Source organism: Cupressus sempervirens, chromosome 11 (assembly GCF_028749045.1).
Source record: "Cupressus sempervirens isolate cs-2001-9-10 chromosome 11, ASM2874904v1, whole genome shotgun sequence".
NCBI classification, from domain to species: Eukaryota; Viridiplantae; Streptophyta; class Pinopsida; order Cupressales; family Cupressaceae; genus Cupressus; species Cupressus sempervirens.
The window spans coordinates 61588356-61608701 of record NC_143128.1 but is presented as its reverse complement, the minus strand read 5'-3'; the positions used below and the strand labels follow the sequence as shown (position 1 = coordinate 61608701).

The 20346-nt window shown below is 33.7% G+C and overlaps 1 protein-coding gene across 2 annotated transcripts in view; it reads right to left on the bottom strand.

Annotated features, from left to right (window-relative positions):
* Positions 1 to 460: 460 nt before the first annotated feature.
* Positions 461 to 20346, bottom strand: part of LOC149528257 (uncharacterized) — a 46645-nt gene continuing 26759 nt past the window's right edge. The window contains exons 3-6 of one of the 2 annotated variants that reach the window (XR_016358640.1): positions 2258 to 2326; positions 1891 to 2038; positions 915 to 1769; positions 461 to 845 (exon numbers count right to left, since the gene is read on the bottom strand). Coding sequence is in view for 1 of the 2 variants with exons in the window: in XM_089809550.1 (XP_089665676.1) it covers positions 1017 to 1769; positions 1891 to 2038; positions 2258 to 2326 (970 nt within the window). In the remaining variant the exon portion in view is untranslated. Of the gene's footprint in view, positions 1770 to 1890; positions 2039 to 2257; positions 2327 to 20346 lie in introns of both variants that reach the window. The other variant, XM_089809550.1, reaches the window with a different exon arrangement.

The following is a 20346-nucleotide window of genomic DNA, read 5'->3' as shown; positions in this document are numbered from 1 at the left end:
TAAGACAACATGAGACAAATCCAATCCCTACCAGTCCCTCTCATTCTGGTAGCCCACTTTTATATACCATGTTGAAGACTCCTATGCGAGAGATATACATTTTGAGAAATATAATGGTGACAATATTACCACTCTGCTCTTAGCGTATAAATCGTTCATTAGTCATTAGAACAGATGTCTTTTGATTAATTTTTCTCTCAAAGTAGCAATTCAATTAACTATCGTTCACAATTTTTTAATGGAATTTTACAACATTTTCAAAACAATTTTGGACCTCGAGAAACACTAATCGATTTGGTACACAGTAAACAAGGTGTGAAAGAAAAAGAGTGACTGATTTTTATTTTTATTTTTTCATTTTTTGGTTAGATATCACCTTTATATTTGCAAATTTCTTATTCCATTCCTTGTGCTAATGTACAAAAAGAGACCGATTCTAGCTAGCATGCCTTCTGTAATATATCCACAATAATATAAAATCTGATTTTCATAAGACATAAACGACAGACGTACACGTCGATATATGCAAGTCTCATTTGAGTCCCTCGCCATGCATCTAGGACTTGAAAAGACCAAATAATTTGGAGTCAAAACCGTGGAAGCTGAAAATTCTTTTTCTTTTATGCCATTTTTTGTGCAGTAGATTTTACTCAGAAATAAGGAAGTAAATGAAGATAAGGACTACAATCAAGGGTACATTTTTCACTTATTTGGATTAAGAAGAAGGAAGAAGGATTTTTTCACTCCATAACTCTTAACAAGTGGGATTCAAGTTCAACAAAACTCGCTGCTGACAGCTTGACTGAGGACTGTATAAGTCTCGCAACTATGATTTAGGGCAACTGGTAAAACCAACTTTAAATGGATGCACCACTCGTATTAAACAGTTAAAAATACAACTCTTAGATGTGGAGAAAAACATCAAAATTTTGGCTGAACTAGATTTTGGTCTACAGCTGCAAAATTCAAAATTCAGAAGCCATCCACAAATCCTGCCAATGGACCATCCATCCAGGTTATAGTATCTCAACATTCACTTCATCCATAACAGCATCCATATCCATATGCAAAGGGAAGCTTCCATCAAAATGCTGGTGCGGAACAAACTCTCCTTCCTCAATTTCTTCATCCCTGAAGGCTAGGTCATCCAGATGTACAAGATCATCAAGTTCATCAAAATTTGAAGGTCTTAAATTTTTCTCAGGAACAGGAATCAGGTTTTCTACAAATGTGTTCTCTCCTTGTTCGGTTCCTTCTTCTCTGATGGGATTACCCCCTAGATGCACGTGATCATGAAATTCATCAACATTTAAAGGATCTACAGTTTTATCAAGGACTGGATTCATATCCTTGATAAATCCAAATTCTCCTTCCATGATTTCTTCATTCCCGAGGAGAATACCCTCTAGATGCATATTAGGTTCATCAATATTTGAACCTTCAAATTCTTTTTCAGGAACTGGATACAGATCTTTGGAAGGTTCAAATTCTCTTGCTTCAATTTCTTCTTCCTTGAAGGGAGTACACTTTTTTTCTTCAATTTCTTCTTCCTTGAAGGGAGTGCACTCTTGATATGGAAGGTGATCAAATTCATCAAGTTTTGAAGGTTTTCTTTCTCGTGGAACTGGATTTACTTCTGAAAGTACAAACTCCGTCAAATTTGATTGCAAAACAACATGAATAACAGGATACTCAACAACAGTTTTCCCCGCAAGTTGAGAGCGCAATGGTTCCCTAATGTTCAGATCAAAATATAGCTTTTTGTCACCCTGCTAAAGACAGACAGAATTATACACACGAGAAGAAACGTAAATCCTGATACTATATGTTGTAAATCCCAATACTAATGCTAACATGAGCGCATAATAAATAACAACAAAATTTTATTACCTCTGTATATTCCTTCTTGAGCAAAAGCTTCAGACTTTCAATGGGGTGGTTGCAGAAATGTCTAAGTTTATGTCGTATGACTGGATTCCCAGGACCAATTGTTAGATGCTTTTCCAGTACACTTTGTAGACTTGCGTGTTCATCCACTCTGAACCAATAAACAGAATCTGATGAGTTATTCTATTTCTTATAGGCATATTCTTGCAAACTCATCATTCATGAGAATCCAACATTTGGAAGGCATTGGCAAACAATGATTCATATTTCCTAAGAGAATGATGAATACCAATATGTATTAATAACAACAGGAGAGATCTCGAGAACTTAACTTTCTCCAGGTACGATCACCAAGGTAAAAGGAACTTACTTGTGGTCAATATGTGTAACATCTGTTGAATGAAACTGCCACTCCACTGTCCAATAAATGCATTTCCGACTGCAAAGTGGTAAAAGGCATTCTTAGGACACTGAGAATCTAACCATTCACAATTTTTCAACACCCAAAAAAATTGTGTAAAAAGATAGATTCTATTTTCTATATTTTTCCAATTTCTGGCACTTGAAACTCATCATATGTAGAGATCTAACATCATCATATTCATAAACTTATCCTTCATTAATTTCTACTTTATACAAAATCATATTTTTACATGACCAACCGTCAAATAAAGGTACAAGTTTTTTTAAACACGTAAGTATATAAAAAGATGCTAATGTGTAATGTCCCTTGATTAGGTTTAGTCCAAATTAACACACATTAGGGATCTTACTATCCATGATCATTATATTCATGCTATCCTTATTATTATTTTAGTTTGAAGAGGACATTTTGGATGTAATCAGGTTGCTTAGACACCAACCCTCAATAGGCTTTCCCTCAAAGTTTACAGATCCAAGCCCTTAAGCCTTTCTTGGGGAGATGCCTGCAAGATGCTCAAGGTCGCTGATCCCCACACCCTATTTGGGGAATAGCCAATTGGCTGGAATTTACAATATCCCTGAATGCATAATTGACTCCCTTCTCGATACTAAATAATAAATAGCCTTTAGCATGTGTATCTTATGGTATATTAACTTCAGTTTTTCTTATTTATTAAACAGGAGTTTGAGGTCTGTATATGGATTTACATATTTATAAATGTATAATTATAAACACAACTAGTGCTGTCTTATACTGCAGATCCCTGATAAAGGAAAATATGTTTATTTTTATATATATTCTTTCATTTACTGAATCACTATACTGTTCTGTGTCCTCAATACTTTCTTACTAATTTCTCCATCCATGATTTATTTTAGAAGATTTGCAACTGATGTGTGTCAAATAGGTAGAGACTATCGAACAGATCAAAATAAGGAATGGAAGGTGTATGCTAGTGTGTGTGTGTGTATTTCTGATTCATTATTATGTATATTTCTGATTTCACTATATATATATATCATTCTTATATTAAACTCATAGATATGTTACAGCACAATTTGCTGTCACACACTTCTTTCAGTATTGTAGATGATTCATTTGTTGTTACCATCTCTTCCTTGAAGAGTATTCATAATAAATAAGTATTCCTGATTATTTTTCTTACTATCTAAAATCCATCCAAGCATATGAAATAAAGTAATCTATCTGATGAGTGTCCAATATATTATCTAATCAAATGTTTTCCATTTTTCCCAACCAAATGGACTTGATTTCCCTTCTATACCTTCAATGCTGAAACTTTGCACTCTTTAAAGATCTAAGGAATATGTTTCTTTCGAACTCATCTAATTCATAATAGAATGGTTTATCACTTCTTTGTCTATTATATTCGTCTTTCTAATGTATTTCCATATTAATTTCATTTATTAATTATAGTATATACTAATGTTGATGGTATTACCATCTTGATGGATAACAACCTAATAATTAAATATTAAACTTTATTATTATCAATTAATATATTTATATGTTATCATTATTATTTATTTATTACATGTCTCCTCGTTACTTGATAATAACAGTTGGTATCTTAAGGTTTCTCTCATTTTTCAGACCTATAATCTTTCACTGTGAGTCATTGTGTCACATTAATCAGTAAATTTATATCTTGAGTTCACTCTAGGTACTCCAAATTAATTGATTATAGAATCATATCCAAATGAAATTATGAAATGAATACATGCAAACACAAAGTACAGACACTAATGCACAAAGACACAAAGCATACACATTGATGCAAGAAGATACAAAGCATACAGAAAGTATACACGTAATATACAAATTGTTAGGTTCCCATCTATTGACTAAAATGATTCATTAATTTATATTTACCCTGCAGCATGGCTGCATCATAGCATTGATACCATTTCTAATGTCCCTTGATTTAGTCCAAATCAACATAGATTAGGGATCTTACTATCTATGATCATTACATTCATGCTAACCTTATTACTATTTAAATTTAAGAAGGATGTTTTGGATGTAATCAGGTTGCTTAGACACCAATCCTCAATAGGCTTTCCCTCAGAGTTTACAGATCCAAGTACTTAAGCCTCTCTCGGGACAATGCCCGCAAGGCACTTAGGCACTGATCCCCACCCTATTTTGGGAATAACCAATTGGCTGGCCGCTGGAATTTACACAAGCCTCTCCCTGAATGCATCATTGACTCCCTTCTCTGTAAATGAACTAAACTTCTATCAGACTATATATTTCTTCTAATTTTAATCACAGGTTACTAACAAGTTTGCACTTTTACTTGCAGGTATAAGAGCAGATGTACCTTATAAATGCTAAGTAATATGTTCAATCTTTAATACCTTCAGTATATGTGATTTGTCCTGTATGTAAGAGCCCAATCTGCTGTGATGTAGATCTCTGGTTCTCAATCTGCAATATGTTAATCTCTGAATCTCTATCTGCAATATATATTATCTCTGAAGACTGAGAATGCACTATAAAAAAGATATAAGTCAGATGGTATAGAAGGATTATGAGCAATATGAAAATGTCGATCTGTTGTTGGAGGTATTGAGCATTTATTAATTTCGATGTCAATACAATAATCATTGGTACACATATATATTGATCCAAATGGACGCCTTCCAAGCTAGGTCACGATCCTTCAATATCAATAGTCACAAGTTTCCAATTTGATAGTTAGTGTTAAGTATTAACTAAGTAATCTGATCTTCTACAGGATCAGATTAGTTAGTTAGCACTAACTAATTTGTGACTGAAATGTTATTCATAAAGAGATATATTGGATCGATCAAGACCATTATATTTTTGGTATCAAATGTAAATATTTATGTACAGGTTTCATCCTAGTTTGATATGAAGTGCTGATCAGATTTTAAGATATATATAATCAAACTGAGATTATATATGTATGTAAGTGTATGTAAAACATCCACACACATACATGTACAATCTAAGTCTCTGACCAACACTATTCAAAAACACTCCCTCTTAGCTAGGGAAGACAACTAAGTATGAACTTTAGATATCACCTTACTCGTGATTATCAAGGAGTATAATGAACATCAAGTCTCATGATATTCATATATCCTTGTTATGGTATGTGCATTGACATCACATCGCATGATGTCTACCACAACACATCATGGTGTCTCACCATGATCATCTCATAAGGAACATAATGATTTGAAAGGCATCACATCTCATGATATCTCATCAACATGTTTCAAGAGATCCTACTATCATGACCTACAAAAGATATCACATCACATGAAATTGATCATGATAGGAAACATTGCAAAGTCATCACTTCACAATGTTAATACAAGTACACATTATCAAAAAGATCGTCATCTTAACGTAATGTATACATGTAGAGGGCCCATAAGTCAAAGTCACACATATGACAAAAGAGTTTACGCATTAAACATCTTTGAATATATATAATTTTTTGCAGCCTCAATTACATTTCAATCATACCAAGTTCCATTCTAAAGTGCTCCACTTAACTTTGGAAAGAGGCTTGGTGAGAATGTCTGCAGTTTGATCACTAGTGTTGGTATATTCTACCTGAATGGCTTCCCTTTCTACCATATCTTGGACATAGTGAAAAGGAATTTCAATATGCTTGGATCGATCATGGAATACTGGATTTTCTAATAGCTTGATACAATTTTGATTATCACATAGAATGGTAGCAGGCAATAGAGGTTTTTCAAATAGTCCCACAATCAGCTTCCTAAGCCATATAGCTTCTCTGGTTCCCAAAGCAGCTACAATATATTCTACTTCAATAGAGCTTTGTGCAATGGAGGATTGATTTTTGCTTGTCCAAGAGATCATAGTGGATCCTAGACTAAAACAATACCCAGATGTACTCTTCCGACCTACCACACAACCAGCCCAATCAGAATCTATGAATCCATGTAAATCAAAACCAGTCTTCTTCTAAGGCTGTATCCAATAGTACCCTGCAGGTATCTCAAAATATGCTTAGCAGCAACAAGATGAATTTCACAAGGTTCACACATGAATTGACTTAAAGCATTTATTGTGTAGCATATGTGAGGCCGAGTGTTAACCAAATACATAAGTGATCCAATAATCTATCTATAGAGTGTAGAATCTGCAAATTTGGATTTTGATGTAGATTCTTTTAATTTGTGCAAGTTTGTCTCCATCAAGGTGGACATAGGTTTGCAGTTCAACATTCCAAATCTTTTAAACATATCAACAATGTATTTTCCTTGATTCAGAAAGATACCATCAGGTTTATACTTATAGTCCTAGAAAATAGTGAAGAATTCCCAAGTCTTTCATTTCAAATTCTGAAGTTAAATCTTTTTTGCATTGTGTAATAAGGTGCTCTTGTCCTGTGAGTAATAGGTCATCAACATAAAGAATTAAAATTATCACATTGACATATTTAAAGTAGAGATTTGGATCAGCAACATTTTTAGATAAGTTTAATCTCATGAGGTATTTGTCAATTCTTTCATACCAGTCTCGAGGAGCTTGTTTGAGTCCATATAGAGCCTTCTTTAGTTTGCATACATGAGATTCTGCATTATGAAATATAAATCCTTCGAGTTGCTCCAAATAGACTTCTTCTTCTATTGTTCCATTTAGAAATGCAGTCTTCACATCCATTTGGTGAACCTTCCAACCTTTGGTTCCTGCAATTGCTAGCACAACTCGAACAGAGGTATATCGAGCTACAGATGCAAAAGTTTCCTTGTAGTCAATACCTTCCTTCTATGAGAATCCTCTGGCAACAAAACGTGCTTTGTGTTTTTCTATGCTACCATCTACAACATGTTTAATTTTGAACAACCATTTGGAAGAAACAAATGATTTTCCCTTAGGTCTAGGAACTATATCCCAAACATCATTTTTTAAAATGGAGTGATAATCTTCTATCATAGCATCCTTCCAAGCTTCTTGTTTGAGGGCTTCATCAACATTTGCTGGTTCAGAATTAAGAATTTCACTCATCAATGCATTATATGTTAGTCTGTGGGGTCTTTTGCTTCTTTTGAATGTTCCATCAGGTGCTACAAAACTTTCAGCTTCCTTCAAAATTTTCTTGGCCCAAAGTGGTTGTTCCCTTTTGTTGGAATTTTGATCTTCATCAAGACACTTGTCCTAATTCTCTGATACTTGTGGAGTTTCATAAGAAGTGTCTTCAAGATGTTCTCACTGAGTTTCAAGAGTAGAACATACATCTTTGTCTATGGTAGGATTGTGATTTTCTAGCTCATCAAAATTCTTTACTCTTTTAAAAGCAATATCTTCCTCAAATATAACATCTCTACTAAGTTCTCTTTGCCTTTGTCCAGGAATGAATATTCTATATGCTTTTGATGTTTCACTATATCCCACAAAGATTCTTTTCTTTCAGAGGATTCTAGTTTAGTTCTTTTCTCTTTGGTTACATGAATGTACACTGGGCAGCGAAATATTCTTAGAGGACTTATGTCAGGTTTCTGTCCGGTAAAGGTCTCTTTAGGAGTCTTATCATCAAAATGGGAATGTGGACATCTATTTTGAATATAAACAGCTGCCCTGGATGCTTCTGCCCAAAAAGAGGAATCTAGATTTTGATCAAACATCATGGATTTTGCTGCCACTACAATAGTTATGTTTTTCCTTTTCGCTATCCCATTTTGTTGAGGATTGTAGGGTACACTGAACTCCCTCTTAATCCCTGAACTAATACAATATTAATAAATTGTTTTCTAGATTTGATTGTATGTGTTTTTTTACCATCAACGTTTCGGATCATACTACATGATCCATCATCAGTATGAGAAAGTGCAAGAGTAGAGATATGAAGACTGAGCCTTTCTCAAGAGATTTAAGAAGAGAAAGGGAGAGCACGTAAATTCATGCAAAGAACCAATATCTCTTGAGAAAGGCTCAGTCTGCATATCTCTACTCCTGCACTTTCTCATTCCAATGATGGATCATGTAGTATGATCCGAAACGTTGAAGGTAAAAAAACACACACAATCAAATCCAGAAAACAATTTATTTACAAATGGATTATGAAAATTTGATAATGTTAATTAATACAATATTCTTTGAACAATTCTGAAGTGTACTCTGTTCCATTGTCAATTCTCAAGGTCTTAATTTTCCTTTCGGAATAATTTTCAGTTAGAGATTTGAACTCTTTGAATCTATTTAGGATTTCCTCAAATTCTTTGTATTTTAAGAAATATATCCACATTTTCCTTAAGAAATCATCTACGAAGATTACATAGTATAGGGCTCCTCTCCTTTAGAAGGTGTTGACATAGGTCCACAAAGATCAGAGTGGATTAGTTCCAATATATTTTTGGTTTTACTAGTGCTAGAGTGGAATGAGCCTTTGGGGTTTTCCCTAGAGCACATCCTTTGCATGTACCACAATGTGAGGAGTTTAATTTGGGAGTCCAATCACCAATTTATCCAAAGAATTTAAGGCTCGAAAGTGTAAGTGCGCTAATCTTTTGTGCCAGATTTCATTTATGTCAGGTGATTCAAGGATGAGAGCTTGTTTAGGTTCAGTGCATAGTTTATATAAATAACCTTGCCTTATTCCTATAAGTTTGGCTTTCTTGAATGTGGTGGATTTATGCCAAGCCAAAACTTTCCCATTCATAAATGTGATTATGTATCCATTATCTTCAAGAGCTGAAATAGATATTAAATTTCTTTTGATTTCAGGTACGTAAAGTACATTCTTTAGTTGAATTTTCATGCCTGATTCTAATTTGATTGTACAGGTCCCTACACCTTTTACAGGATGTGCAGAATCATCTCCGATGGTTACTTCTTCATCAGTTTCTTCTACCATAATTTCCATATTTTCTCGAAATCCTATAATGTGTCTAGCTGATCCACTATCAATTACCCAGGTGCTTGATTTGTTTGATACTTGATTTGATAGTGTTGAATAAAAAAGAAATTTTTCACATTCTTCTTGTGAGTTTACTTTTCCAACATGGGCATAAGAAGCTTGTTTCTTTGTCCTGTCTAGACAGTTTACGGCATAGTGCCCATATTGGTCACATCTAAAACATTGAACTTGTGTAGTATCTTTTCTATATTTTCCTTTCCCATGAAAATTTTTCTTTCTTTTGAAGTTCTTCTTCTTTCCTCTCTTCTTAGTATTTGTATTAAGAACTTGAATGTCTTCATCTAAGGATTTAGTTTGATTCCTTTTGGTAATAGTCTAGCTTCCTCTTGTAGACAATCAGATCTCAATCGGTCTAGTTTAGGGAGTTTTGATTTTGCACTGGTTCCCATGAACTTGGAAGGCCACCTAGTGCTGTTAGAGATAATTACTTACTGTCATATCTCATATCCAACATTAGATAATTGATCTCTTAATTCTATAATTCTCATAAATTAAGCATTTACAGATTCACCTTTGTTCATGCTTATGTGATTCAGTTGTGTTTCTAGTGCAAGATTTATTCCAGTATTATTCATCTTGAATGTGTTTTCTAAGGATTTGAGCATGAGATATGCAGTTGTCTGTTTTGCTAAAATACGCAGAATGTGGCTTCTTACAGGATCCACTATTAATTTCATAGCCCTTTTATTTTCCTCAATCCATTGAGATTTTTCCGGTTCATTCTCAGGCTCAGTACTTTTGTTTTTAACAAATGAATCTACTTTGTTTTCATCTAATACCATCATTACTCTTAGCTTCCATGCTGTGAAATTATTTGCTCCCTCAAGGCGATCTTCGAGTCTTATTGCACTCGTCATTTTTAAAATATGAATATGATATGTTAAAGGTATGCAGTCTGAATACTCAAGTTTAATTTTGGTTTGTTATAACCATGTGCTCTGATACCATGTAAATGAAGTAATCTTCTATCAGACTGTATATTTCTTCTAATTTTAAGCACAGGTTACTAACAGATTTGCACTTTTACTTGCAGGTATAGGAGCAGATGTACCTTATAAATGAAGAGTAATATGTTCAATCTTTAATACCTTCAGTATATGTGATTTGTCCTGTATGTAAGAGCCCAATCTGCTGTGGATGTAGATCTCTAGTTCTTGATCTGCAATATGTTAATCTCTGAATCTCAATCTGCAATATATATATCTCTGAAGACTAAGAATGCACTATAAACAAGATATAAGTCAGATGGTATGGAAGGATTATGAGCAATATGATAATGTCAATCTGTTGTTAACGGTATTGAGCATTTATTAATTTTGATGTCAATACAATAATCATCGGTGCACATATATATATATATATATATATATATATATATATATATATATCGATTCCAATGGATGCCTTCCAAGATAGGTCACGATCCTTCAATATCAATAGTCACAAGTTTCCAATGATTAGTTAGTATTAACTAATTAATCTGATCTTCTACAGGATCAGATTAGTTAGTTAGTACTAACTAGTTTGTGACTGATATGTTATTCATAAAGAGACATATTGGATTGATCAAGACCATCATATTTTGGGTATCGAATGTAAATATATATGCACAGGTTTCATCTTAGTTTGATATGAAGTGCTGATCAGATTTTAAGATATATATAATCAGACTGAGATTATATATGTATGTGAGTGTATGTAAAACATACACGCACATACATGTACAATCTGTAGTCTCTGACCAACACTATTCAATAACATTCTCAGATACTAAATAATAAATAGTCTTTAGCATGTGTATCTTAAGGTATATTAATAAGCTTTTCTTATTTATTTAACAGGAGTTTAAGGTCTGTATATGGATTTATATATATTTATAAACACGTGGCTCCTGCTGTCTTATACTGCAGATGCCTGATAAAGGAAAAAGTATTTACTTTTATATATTTTATTTAGTTTACTGAATTGCTGTATTGTTCTGTGTCAAATAGGCAGATTTATATCAGAAGATTTGCAACTGATGTTTGACAAATAGGTAGAGGCTCTAGCAGAACAAAATACAGAATGGAAGGTGTTTCTTAGAACATATATATATAAGGATCTCTTATCCTATAAGATCATTCTGATATTAAAATCATAGATATATTTATATTAGAAGATTTGCAACTGATGTTTGTCAAATAGGTAGAGGCTCTATCGAGCAGATCAAAATATGGAATGGAAGGTGTTTATTAGCATGTATGTAATGTGTGTGTGTGTGTGTGAGTGAGTGTGTGTATAAGGATCTCTTATCCTATAAGATCATTCTGATATTAAACTCATAGATATGTTTAAGCACAATTTACTGTCACATACTTCTTTCAGTATTCCAGATGATTCATTTCTTTTTCTCGTCTCTTCCTTGAAGAGTATTCATAATAAATAATTATTTATAATTCCTCTTTCTTACTATCCAAAATCCATCGAAGAATCTGAAATAAAGTAATCTATTTGATGAGTATCCAGTATATTATGTAATCTAATATTTTCGATATAAACTGAAAGAATGGACTTGATTCCCCTTCTATATCTATAATGCTTACAGGATATGCCTCTTTTGAACTCATCTATTCATAATAGAATGGTTTCTTCCTTGAAGAGTATTCATAATAAATAATTATTCATAATTCCTCTTTCTTACTATCCAAAATCCATCGAAGTATCTGAAATAAAGTAATCTATTTGATGAGTATCCAATATATTATGTAATCTAATAAATTCCATATAAACTGACTGAATGGACTTGATTCCCCTTCTATATCTATGATGCTTACGGAATATGCCTCTTTTGAACTCATCTATTCATAATAGAATGGTTTATCACTTCTTTGTCTATTTTATCTGTTGTTCTAATGTATTTCCATATTAATTTCATTTATTAATTAAACCAATGTTGATCATATTAGCATCTTGATGGATAACAACCTTGTAACTAAATATTATAATTTATTATTATTTATTTATTTATTTATATTTTATCATTATTATTATTTATTTATTAAATTTTCTTTTTCATTACTGTTTCTTATCTCGGAAAGGGTATATCACATAATGAAGCAAAATGCCCTTACAAAATTCTGAATGAATAAGCAGAAAACTAAGGTAACGGAAATGTAAAGAACTCAATCTTCTATATCTTATATACCATTTAAATATTAATATTAAAATTTGATGAAAGAATGAATAATAGATATGCAATATCAAATAATATTTAAAAAATTGACATAACCAATTTAAAACACAGTTCCTGATCAAGGATAAATAGGAAAAAGCAAGTGTGTCTAAGAAAAAGTTAAGTTGGCAGTCGCTGCATGAGAGTGGGATTGGTGAAATCAAATTTTGATGGGCATCAAAAAGGTAATTTAGGTCAAGCAGGAGTTGGTTATGATTTATGTAATAATAATGGTGACTCTTAGGTCAAGCAGGAGTTGATTATGATTTACGTAATAAAAATGGTGACTCTGTGCTTGGTGATACCAGATTTTCAACAGAACAAAGCAGTCAATTGTGGAATAGGAAACATTGCTAGCCAAACCCAAAGCAACTTAAGGTCAATAAAGGTCAACACTCCAACCAAAGCAATTATTGAAGAAAATGTAATGGTAATCAAAATTTCTTTGTTTCCAGATTCCTCATTATTACAGGTCTCAAAACAACATAACAAAAAAATAATTGGCTACTATGCTTGAAGATTTTTACTGATTGGAAGGAAGAATATGAAAGATCGGGTTAATTTAGTGTCAATAATAGGAAGAATATGAAGCCCAAGATGCCTATTTATTCTTTTTCTCCACTTTCTCCAAAAACTTCTAGAACATTATTTTTATTTTATTAAATAAGTGACTTTATAAGATATTTTTCAAGTCACTTTATTGAATTAATTAAATATAAAGTTACCTTTTTAATATTTATTTATTTGATAACTTAATAGATAATTAACTTAATACCACTTATTTATTTAATTAGAATAATTAATTAGTCATCCTCATAAAATATTCATTATTTTGGACAACTTAATTAATTTAATTAATTAAATCAAATTACCGACAAAATGGGGACATTACAAAACACGCCCACACTTCATATAGTGGTGTACGATCTTATTTGCTGCAGCATAAGTTTACATATATATAAAATTAAAAATTCTCATACGAACAAACCCTAACCCAGCCCAAAAAATTTTGATCAAATTTCAAGCCCGCATCCGAACCAGAATCCAAACCGACAACTTAGGTTTTGGCGTATGTAGTATTCTCTATGTTATTCTCAACAGATATTTCATCGTATTTGTACTAGGTATGTTATTGCCATAGTTGGGTGGGGTCTCCTTTATAGCTCCCAATAATCTATTTGATAAAAGACCAATTTAAGAATATTGATTCCCCTACTATTCCACTTTATAGCTCTTGAAAACTGTTGTGATGTGGAGCCTAATCAGACTCAGAGGTTTATTCAATGCAGTTTCCCTCCAAATTATTTCTACGGGGCCAAGATGGGATCAAGAGGCAACGCCCCAAGTGCGCTCCCTATCGCAGTACAAGGTGGGGTTGAGAAGCAATGCGCCTGCGGGGATTTTCGCCAAAGCCAAAAATGACCTTATATTGTAAAAGGCGTCAGCTACCATTTTTATAATATTCTAGCCCTAATTTTGCAAGCAGCAAAAAGCTTGTATAAAAAGGCTTAGGGTTGGGGATTTTTTCATACGGTGTGATGCGAAAATTGGTTCTTGCAGCAGTATTGAGTTGTAAGGGATTACGGATTGTAATCAGGTTGTAATCACTGGATCATAATAATATTGGACTTGTTGTTGGTGGACGTAGCCCAGAGATTGGGTGAACCACGTTAAATCTTGGTGTCTTGTGTTCTCTTTTATGCGATCTATTATTTTCTGATATTGTTTATATTTGCATATAATTGTTATTTCTGTCCACGGTTAAATCCTAACAAAAGCAACACTCTTCCCAATTATTTTATTATATGAACATTTACAAAATGTCACGAAGGCAAACCAGGCCCCAATTAAAGTGAATGAGGTTTCTCGAGAGATAGCAGCAATAAAACCAGCATTTTAGAATCTCATGGTTGACAGTAGCATATGATGTTGGACCCTCGAATCATCAACCCGTTCAATTTATGTTTTGGACTTTAGTGTTAGCTCTTGTGAGCATGGAGCTGTGTTGATGTGCTATAATGCAAATTCTATTTTGTCGGCCTTTTGTTTTGCTTTCACCTGCCTGTATCAATGTATGAATATGTTTCTTGTTTTGTGAATGAAATGAAGGAGAGCATGATTGACAACAATAAAGCTTTCATAATGATTCGCAATAGTTACTAATGCAGCCTAAAATTACTCCAGACATGCTTGAGGGATCACATTGTAGTCTGTAACAATCAATCTCTTAGCATATGGAAGGCTTATATTCCCTGCCAAGAAAGCACTGACAGATGGTATACTCAACCAGTGTCGGGATAGAGAACAATAGAATATGCTGAAGGTGATCGTTGGCATTTTATATGCTACAATATCTACCATATGAAGATGAATCAGTTTCCTTTTGAAACTTCCTGCAGGAACGAAAAGCTTATTGAATATACAGAACAACCCAACAGCACAATGTAGTCAAGGAAAGAGAAAAGGTGGCAGTTTGTGTTTCTACATACCTAACTGAGTATTTGTAGTATGCCAAACTGAGTATTTGTAGTAGTCTTCCTACTCATAATAAACCATGATGACTAAGAAGATGTGCCATATTGTTAATTACAGTCATCTTCCTTGTGGATGTAAGGTGCCCACTTCAAATGCCAATATTCTTGAATCCCATACCATGTTCATAAATCTCAAACCAAGTTCATAGAAGTGTTTCGTGATTGGTATTCAGAGAGCTCCTCAAGGTAATAGCACTGCAACTAGCAGTCTTACAGTGGAATAGAATTCATGCTTCTCAAAAATTATTATCAAGGAATCAAGGGTTGCCTAGAAACAGACTTCTTTGTATTGGCCAGCATTAGATTTTGAGAACACCCAGAAAGGTTGGTGCATTGAAAACTTGTAATCCTTGTAATTTAGACCAAGACGTCATCTAGATAAAAGAAAACAAATTTTTCATTATGAGTTCAGTAAACATCACTGATGATGCCCATGATGAATGAACTAGGTGCATTGGTGAGGGAAAATGGAAGACTGACCACTCATAGAGTCCAATCTTGATCTTGAAATTTGTCTTCAAAAAATAACAAGCTCACTTCCATACTTGGTGATATCCAAAGTAAAGTCAAGCTTACCAAACCACTAGCAACATAGAGACAGTACACAAGATCAATAATCAACATAAAAGGAGTACTCGTTCTTCATAGTGATTTTGTCAAAATCATCATGGCTAGTCACCACAAATTATGATTCTTCAGTGCTATGAAAGCAAGAGATTTACAAGAAGTGTTGATTTGTCTATTTCTGGTTCCCTGAAGAGAATCTGCTTGAAATAATTGGGTTTTTTGTCTTATCCCCAAAAGTTAGCACCAGGTTTTGTCCTTTCCCAAACCACTGTCTAAAAAACTTCATGTCTCTTTTTCAATAAACTTGGACCCTTGTTTCTATCACTCTCTCACAAAAGCTTAATAATCCAATGGTTCACAAAGCATATCAACCCAACTTAAATATTCATAAAGCTTGCCTCAAGCCTCCAATGCAATCATTTGCCACCCTAAATATTTAGAAAATCAGAAAAGGTTCCAAACTTCAAACACTTGAAATGAAGGGGATTAAAGTAAGTTTCATTGTTACATCAAAACACAACGACTGATTCGATCCAAACTCTAATATTCTGTCAGTCTTTGTAAATGGTATATTCCACTTACAATAGCATATTCCGAGCTCCACTTTCAAGAAGGAATATTCCCGCAGCTATGTTACCCGGGGATACATTTCCAGCCGTAAGCCTTGAGTTTCGGAAATCGTCCCCATTTCAGGGACTTGGGGACAGCCAAAAACGTTTCCAAGCCGTCCCCACCCAAGCAAGAAAATCGGAAACCTGTCCCCGAAACTTTGGAAATGGTCAATGCGTTTCCAGATGGTGTTGACCATCCTGGGGACTCCGTAACCATTTCCCATCCGTCCTAGGGACTATTTGAAGTTTCCAATTTTAAAATAAAATTCAACTTTAAAAAAAAAAACAGTAATAAATGGTGATTTTTTGCCCATTTGCTGGCCCCACATTAAAATAATAAAATATGTTAATATAACCCATGTTGAAAGAATTTTTTTTGGAAGCCATTACAAACTTAGCATCCAACTATGACTGAAAATTAAAACTTCAACTTTTCTTCAACAAACCAGACCTGAAAATGATTGTAAATCAGACTTCTATTTGAAATTCATATTGCAGACTTGGAAATGATTGTTGTTGGGTTGAGGAATACTCAGATTGTTTCCAGCTTTGATAATATTCTGATAACAGCAATAATTGCCCAGAAATAAATTGTTGTAGCTGATTACTGCCCAAACAATATGGCTGCTACCCCTCCAAGAAGATTTGGCACAACAAATTTGGTTTTCCTCCAAAACCCACAAAAAAGGGCTCTAAAGTCTAATCTATGGCAGATTGATTCTCTCATTTGATGCCATCCTATGTTCCAATTCTTAGACAATGATTCAATTTGATGCTATGTTCTATGCTGATTTGATGAATGAAATTGATAATTTTAAACTATGTTGCTATGATGATGAATGTGACAATGTTATGTAATTCTGCAATTCATGAATATATATATATATATAGCCATCCCCTACCATCTCTTATTTCAGCCAAAAAAAACTGTCTTGAAAACCCATTTCCTTGTCCCCCCGTCCCCCCGTCCTGGAAACTCAGGGTAACATAGTCCAGCAGGCAAAGAGCATATTCCAACCTATTTCTAGGCAGCTTGACTTTTTAAGAGCCCAAAATATTCTAAGAATATTCTTTGTGACATTAGCAGTGGTCCCTAGTCCCCTCCTTTGAGCCGAATGAGTTTCTTTTTCTTTTTTCTTGTTTTGGCCATAACTTTTGCATATGGTATCAAAATTGCACAAACAAAATATCATTGGAAACTATATCTGAGCACTTTTCAGTGGTGGTGATTTCATATTCAGATTCTGCTCCAGCTTTTTGCTATACTTAACCAAAGTCGGATCTTTAATTTATGCTTTTGAGCTCATATCTTTTCAACAAAATCTTTGATTTCTGTGATTCTTGTGGCATTGAAAAAATGATTCAGAGGTCTTCAGATCTATACATGCATTTTCTCTAAAATTTGCCTTAGGTACATTTTATTCAGTTTTTTTGTGTTTTCACTTTTTGGTCAATTACTTCAGTTACCAGCTTCGTATCCACAGGCACCAAATTGGGTCCGGGTACATCTATGGGTACATGTTGGGTACTGTAGGTACATGATATGGCTTATTTGAATATTTTTCAACTATCAATTGGCATTTGGCATTGACCAATGATTCAATATCATGCAAAGAAATAATTTAGTTTTAAATTTCTGTATATTTCTCATTTTTTTGTATATATATATATGCACATGTGTACTCATACATACGCAAACCCCTAAAAAACATTCACATAACCACATACCAGGTTCTCATACCCGCACCCATCCTTGAAGCTAAACTAGTGACTTAGTCATTACTTGGACGCTTTGGCACCTATGAAAAAATTGTTTGTAGGATAGGACTTTATTTGATCTGCTTTACATGTACTAGGGATTTTGGGGTCTAATTATTTCATTTGATTGTTAAAAAGAAACATCCACATCTCACAACTTGGGCGGGGGGGGGCAGGGTAAATCAGTTATGAATAGTAAATATGAGATTCAAACTTACAAAACTGATCACCAATTAAGAACATAGCAATGTACAATAACAAGAAACCCAACACCAGAACACAATGATTTTTGTTCTCGAGGAAAAACCTCAGTGAGCGCAATACCTACTAGATCTTGTACCAATGAATAAATATCCATGTTAAAGGATCTGAGCCCCTATTAAAAGGTTCCCAATCCTGTTAGAAGTTGACGTGAACAAAAGGCTCAGTGCCCGAGTACATTGCCCAAAGGGTGAAGGTTAAATCCACCTTCAATAAGACCCACTGTCTCAGAGGTGAAGGTTAAAGTCACCTTCAGGATCTACAAATCCAATAAGCATGAACTGACTGAACAGCAACTCAATTGCCTTTACAGTTCCTTTGGAGTCCATTAGGAATGATAAAGGATTCCACTCATACCTCTCTTAAAGCATCTAACAATCTTTCAGCTCTGCTCTGATATTCCAGCATCAAGGCTTACTTACATAACATGTAAGGAAATAACATTCCTTTATACCAATTACAAACAAGCAATTAGGTTGGCCTGATAAGACTTCCTCAATGCACAATTAAATAAATAGAACCACACTTAGGCATGAATGCCTTCTTAAACAATTATACAACCATTAAATAAATTAACCCACATGCTAGGATCCATAATTAATGTTTGCAAATAAAGATCAACACACTACATCAACCTATCTACTGCTAGGATAATATATCGCACACTACATGTTAGCAACCATTCTAGCATGAACCAAATGATCCACATATCCAAACATACACACAAAACAATGTCTTCCAATCATCTTTTATGCTCGCAAACATTAAGTCCAGCTCACTACCAAGTTATATCTAAATAACTGCAACTGCCTCTGGCATGCTTCCCTATCCACTGGCCTGCAACCAGTGTTCATCAAGTTAATTGAAACTCATTCAATCCAACTCATCAAATTTTCTGATCATAGAATAAGATCTACAATCATCTTGAAACATAAATCCATGCTTGCATACATAGGTCTGTTGAACATTGTTCATACTTAACCACTTAATAGCCTGCAACATACAAAATCTGAGTTTGTCTTCACTCTTTAGAAAACTATAGAACATATGTTGACATCAATGACAAAACCTGTCATCAATACCACATGTCAACCATCTCAACAATCTTTCTTGATTTTCCTGGAGAGTGTAAATATACTAACACTTTGTAATTTTTTTTGTTTTCCAAATTACATTCTCAATGCATATGTATATGACATTTCAGAGGCATGTCTCCATAGAGACATGTCTCTTCAACTCTCATTAGTTACCAATAACATTTGTTTATTAGGAATGTGATAATAACTTGTATGTATGTATGTATAAGTTTTATCCGACAGAAGCTACAAGTTATTTACACTCCCTCTTAGCTAGGGAGGATAAATGCAACACAGATATTACACCATTGGTAATATTAGGAAATGGCAAATTTTAAGGACATTTTTGATAAGAAGATCTCCACTATTTTGATATCATGAGTATTGGTCTTCCAAAATATCAACACATGATATTCACCAAGTACCCAAATAAGGTTTGATGTGTTTTCCAAATTACATTCTCAATGCATATGTATATGACATTTGAGAGGTATGTATCCATAGAGACAAGTCTCTTAAACTCTCATCAGTTGTCAATAACATTTGTTTATTAAGAATGGGATAATAACTTATAAGTTTTATCCAATAGAAGCTACAAAATATTAATACTCCCACTTAGCTAGTGAGGAAAAACACAAGATAGATATTACACCATTGGTAATATTAGGGAATGGCAAATTTTAAAGACATTTTGATAAGATCTCCACTATTTTGATATCACGAGTATTGGTCTTCCAAAATATCAACTCATGATATTCACCAAGTACCCAGATAAGGTTTGATATCACAATTGATATCATGTGTTGGTCTCCCAGAATATTGACATTCAATATTCACCAAGTACTCAAAAGATTTTGATATCACATCTAATATCATGAGTAGTAGTCTCCCAGAATATCAATGATATTCACCAAATAATCTTTGAGTAAAGACCTTCCAGAATGTTTGAGATGTAAGATATTCACTAAGTATTGTGAGTAAATAGCCTTCTAGAACATCAAGTCGCATGATATTCACCAAGTACTCTGTGTAATAGCCCTCCAAAACATCAATTTGCATAACATTTACCAT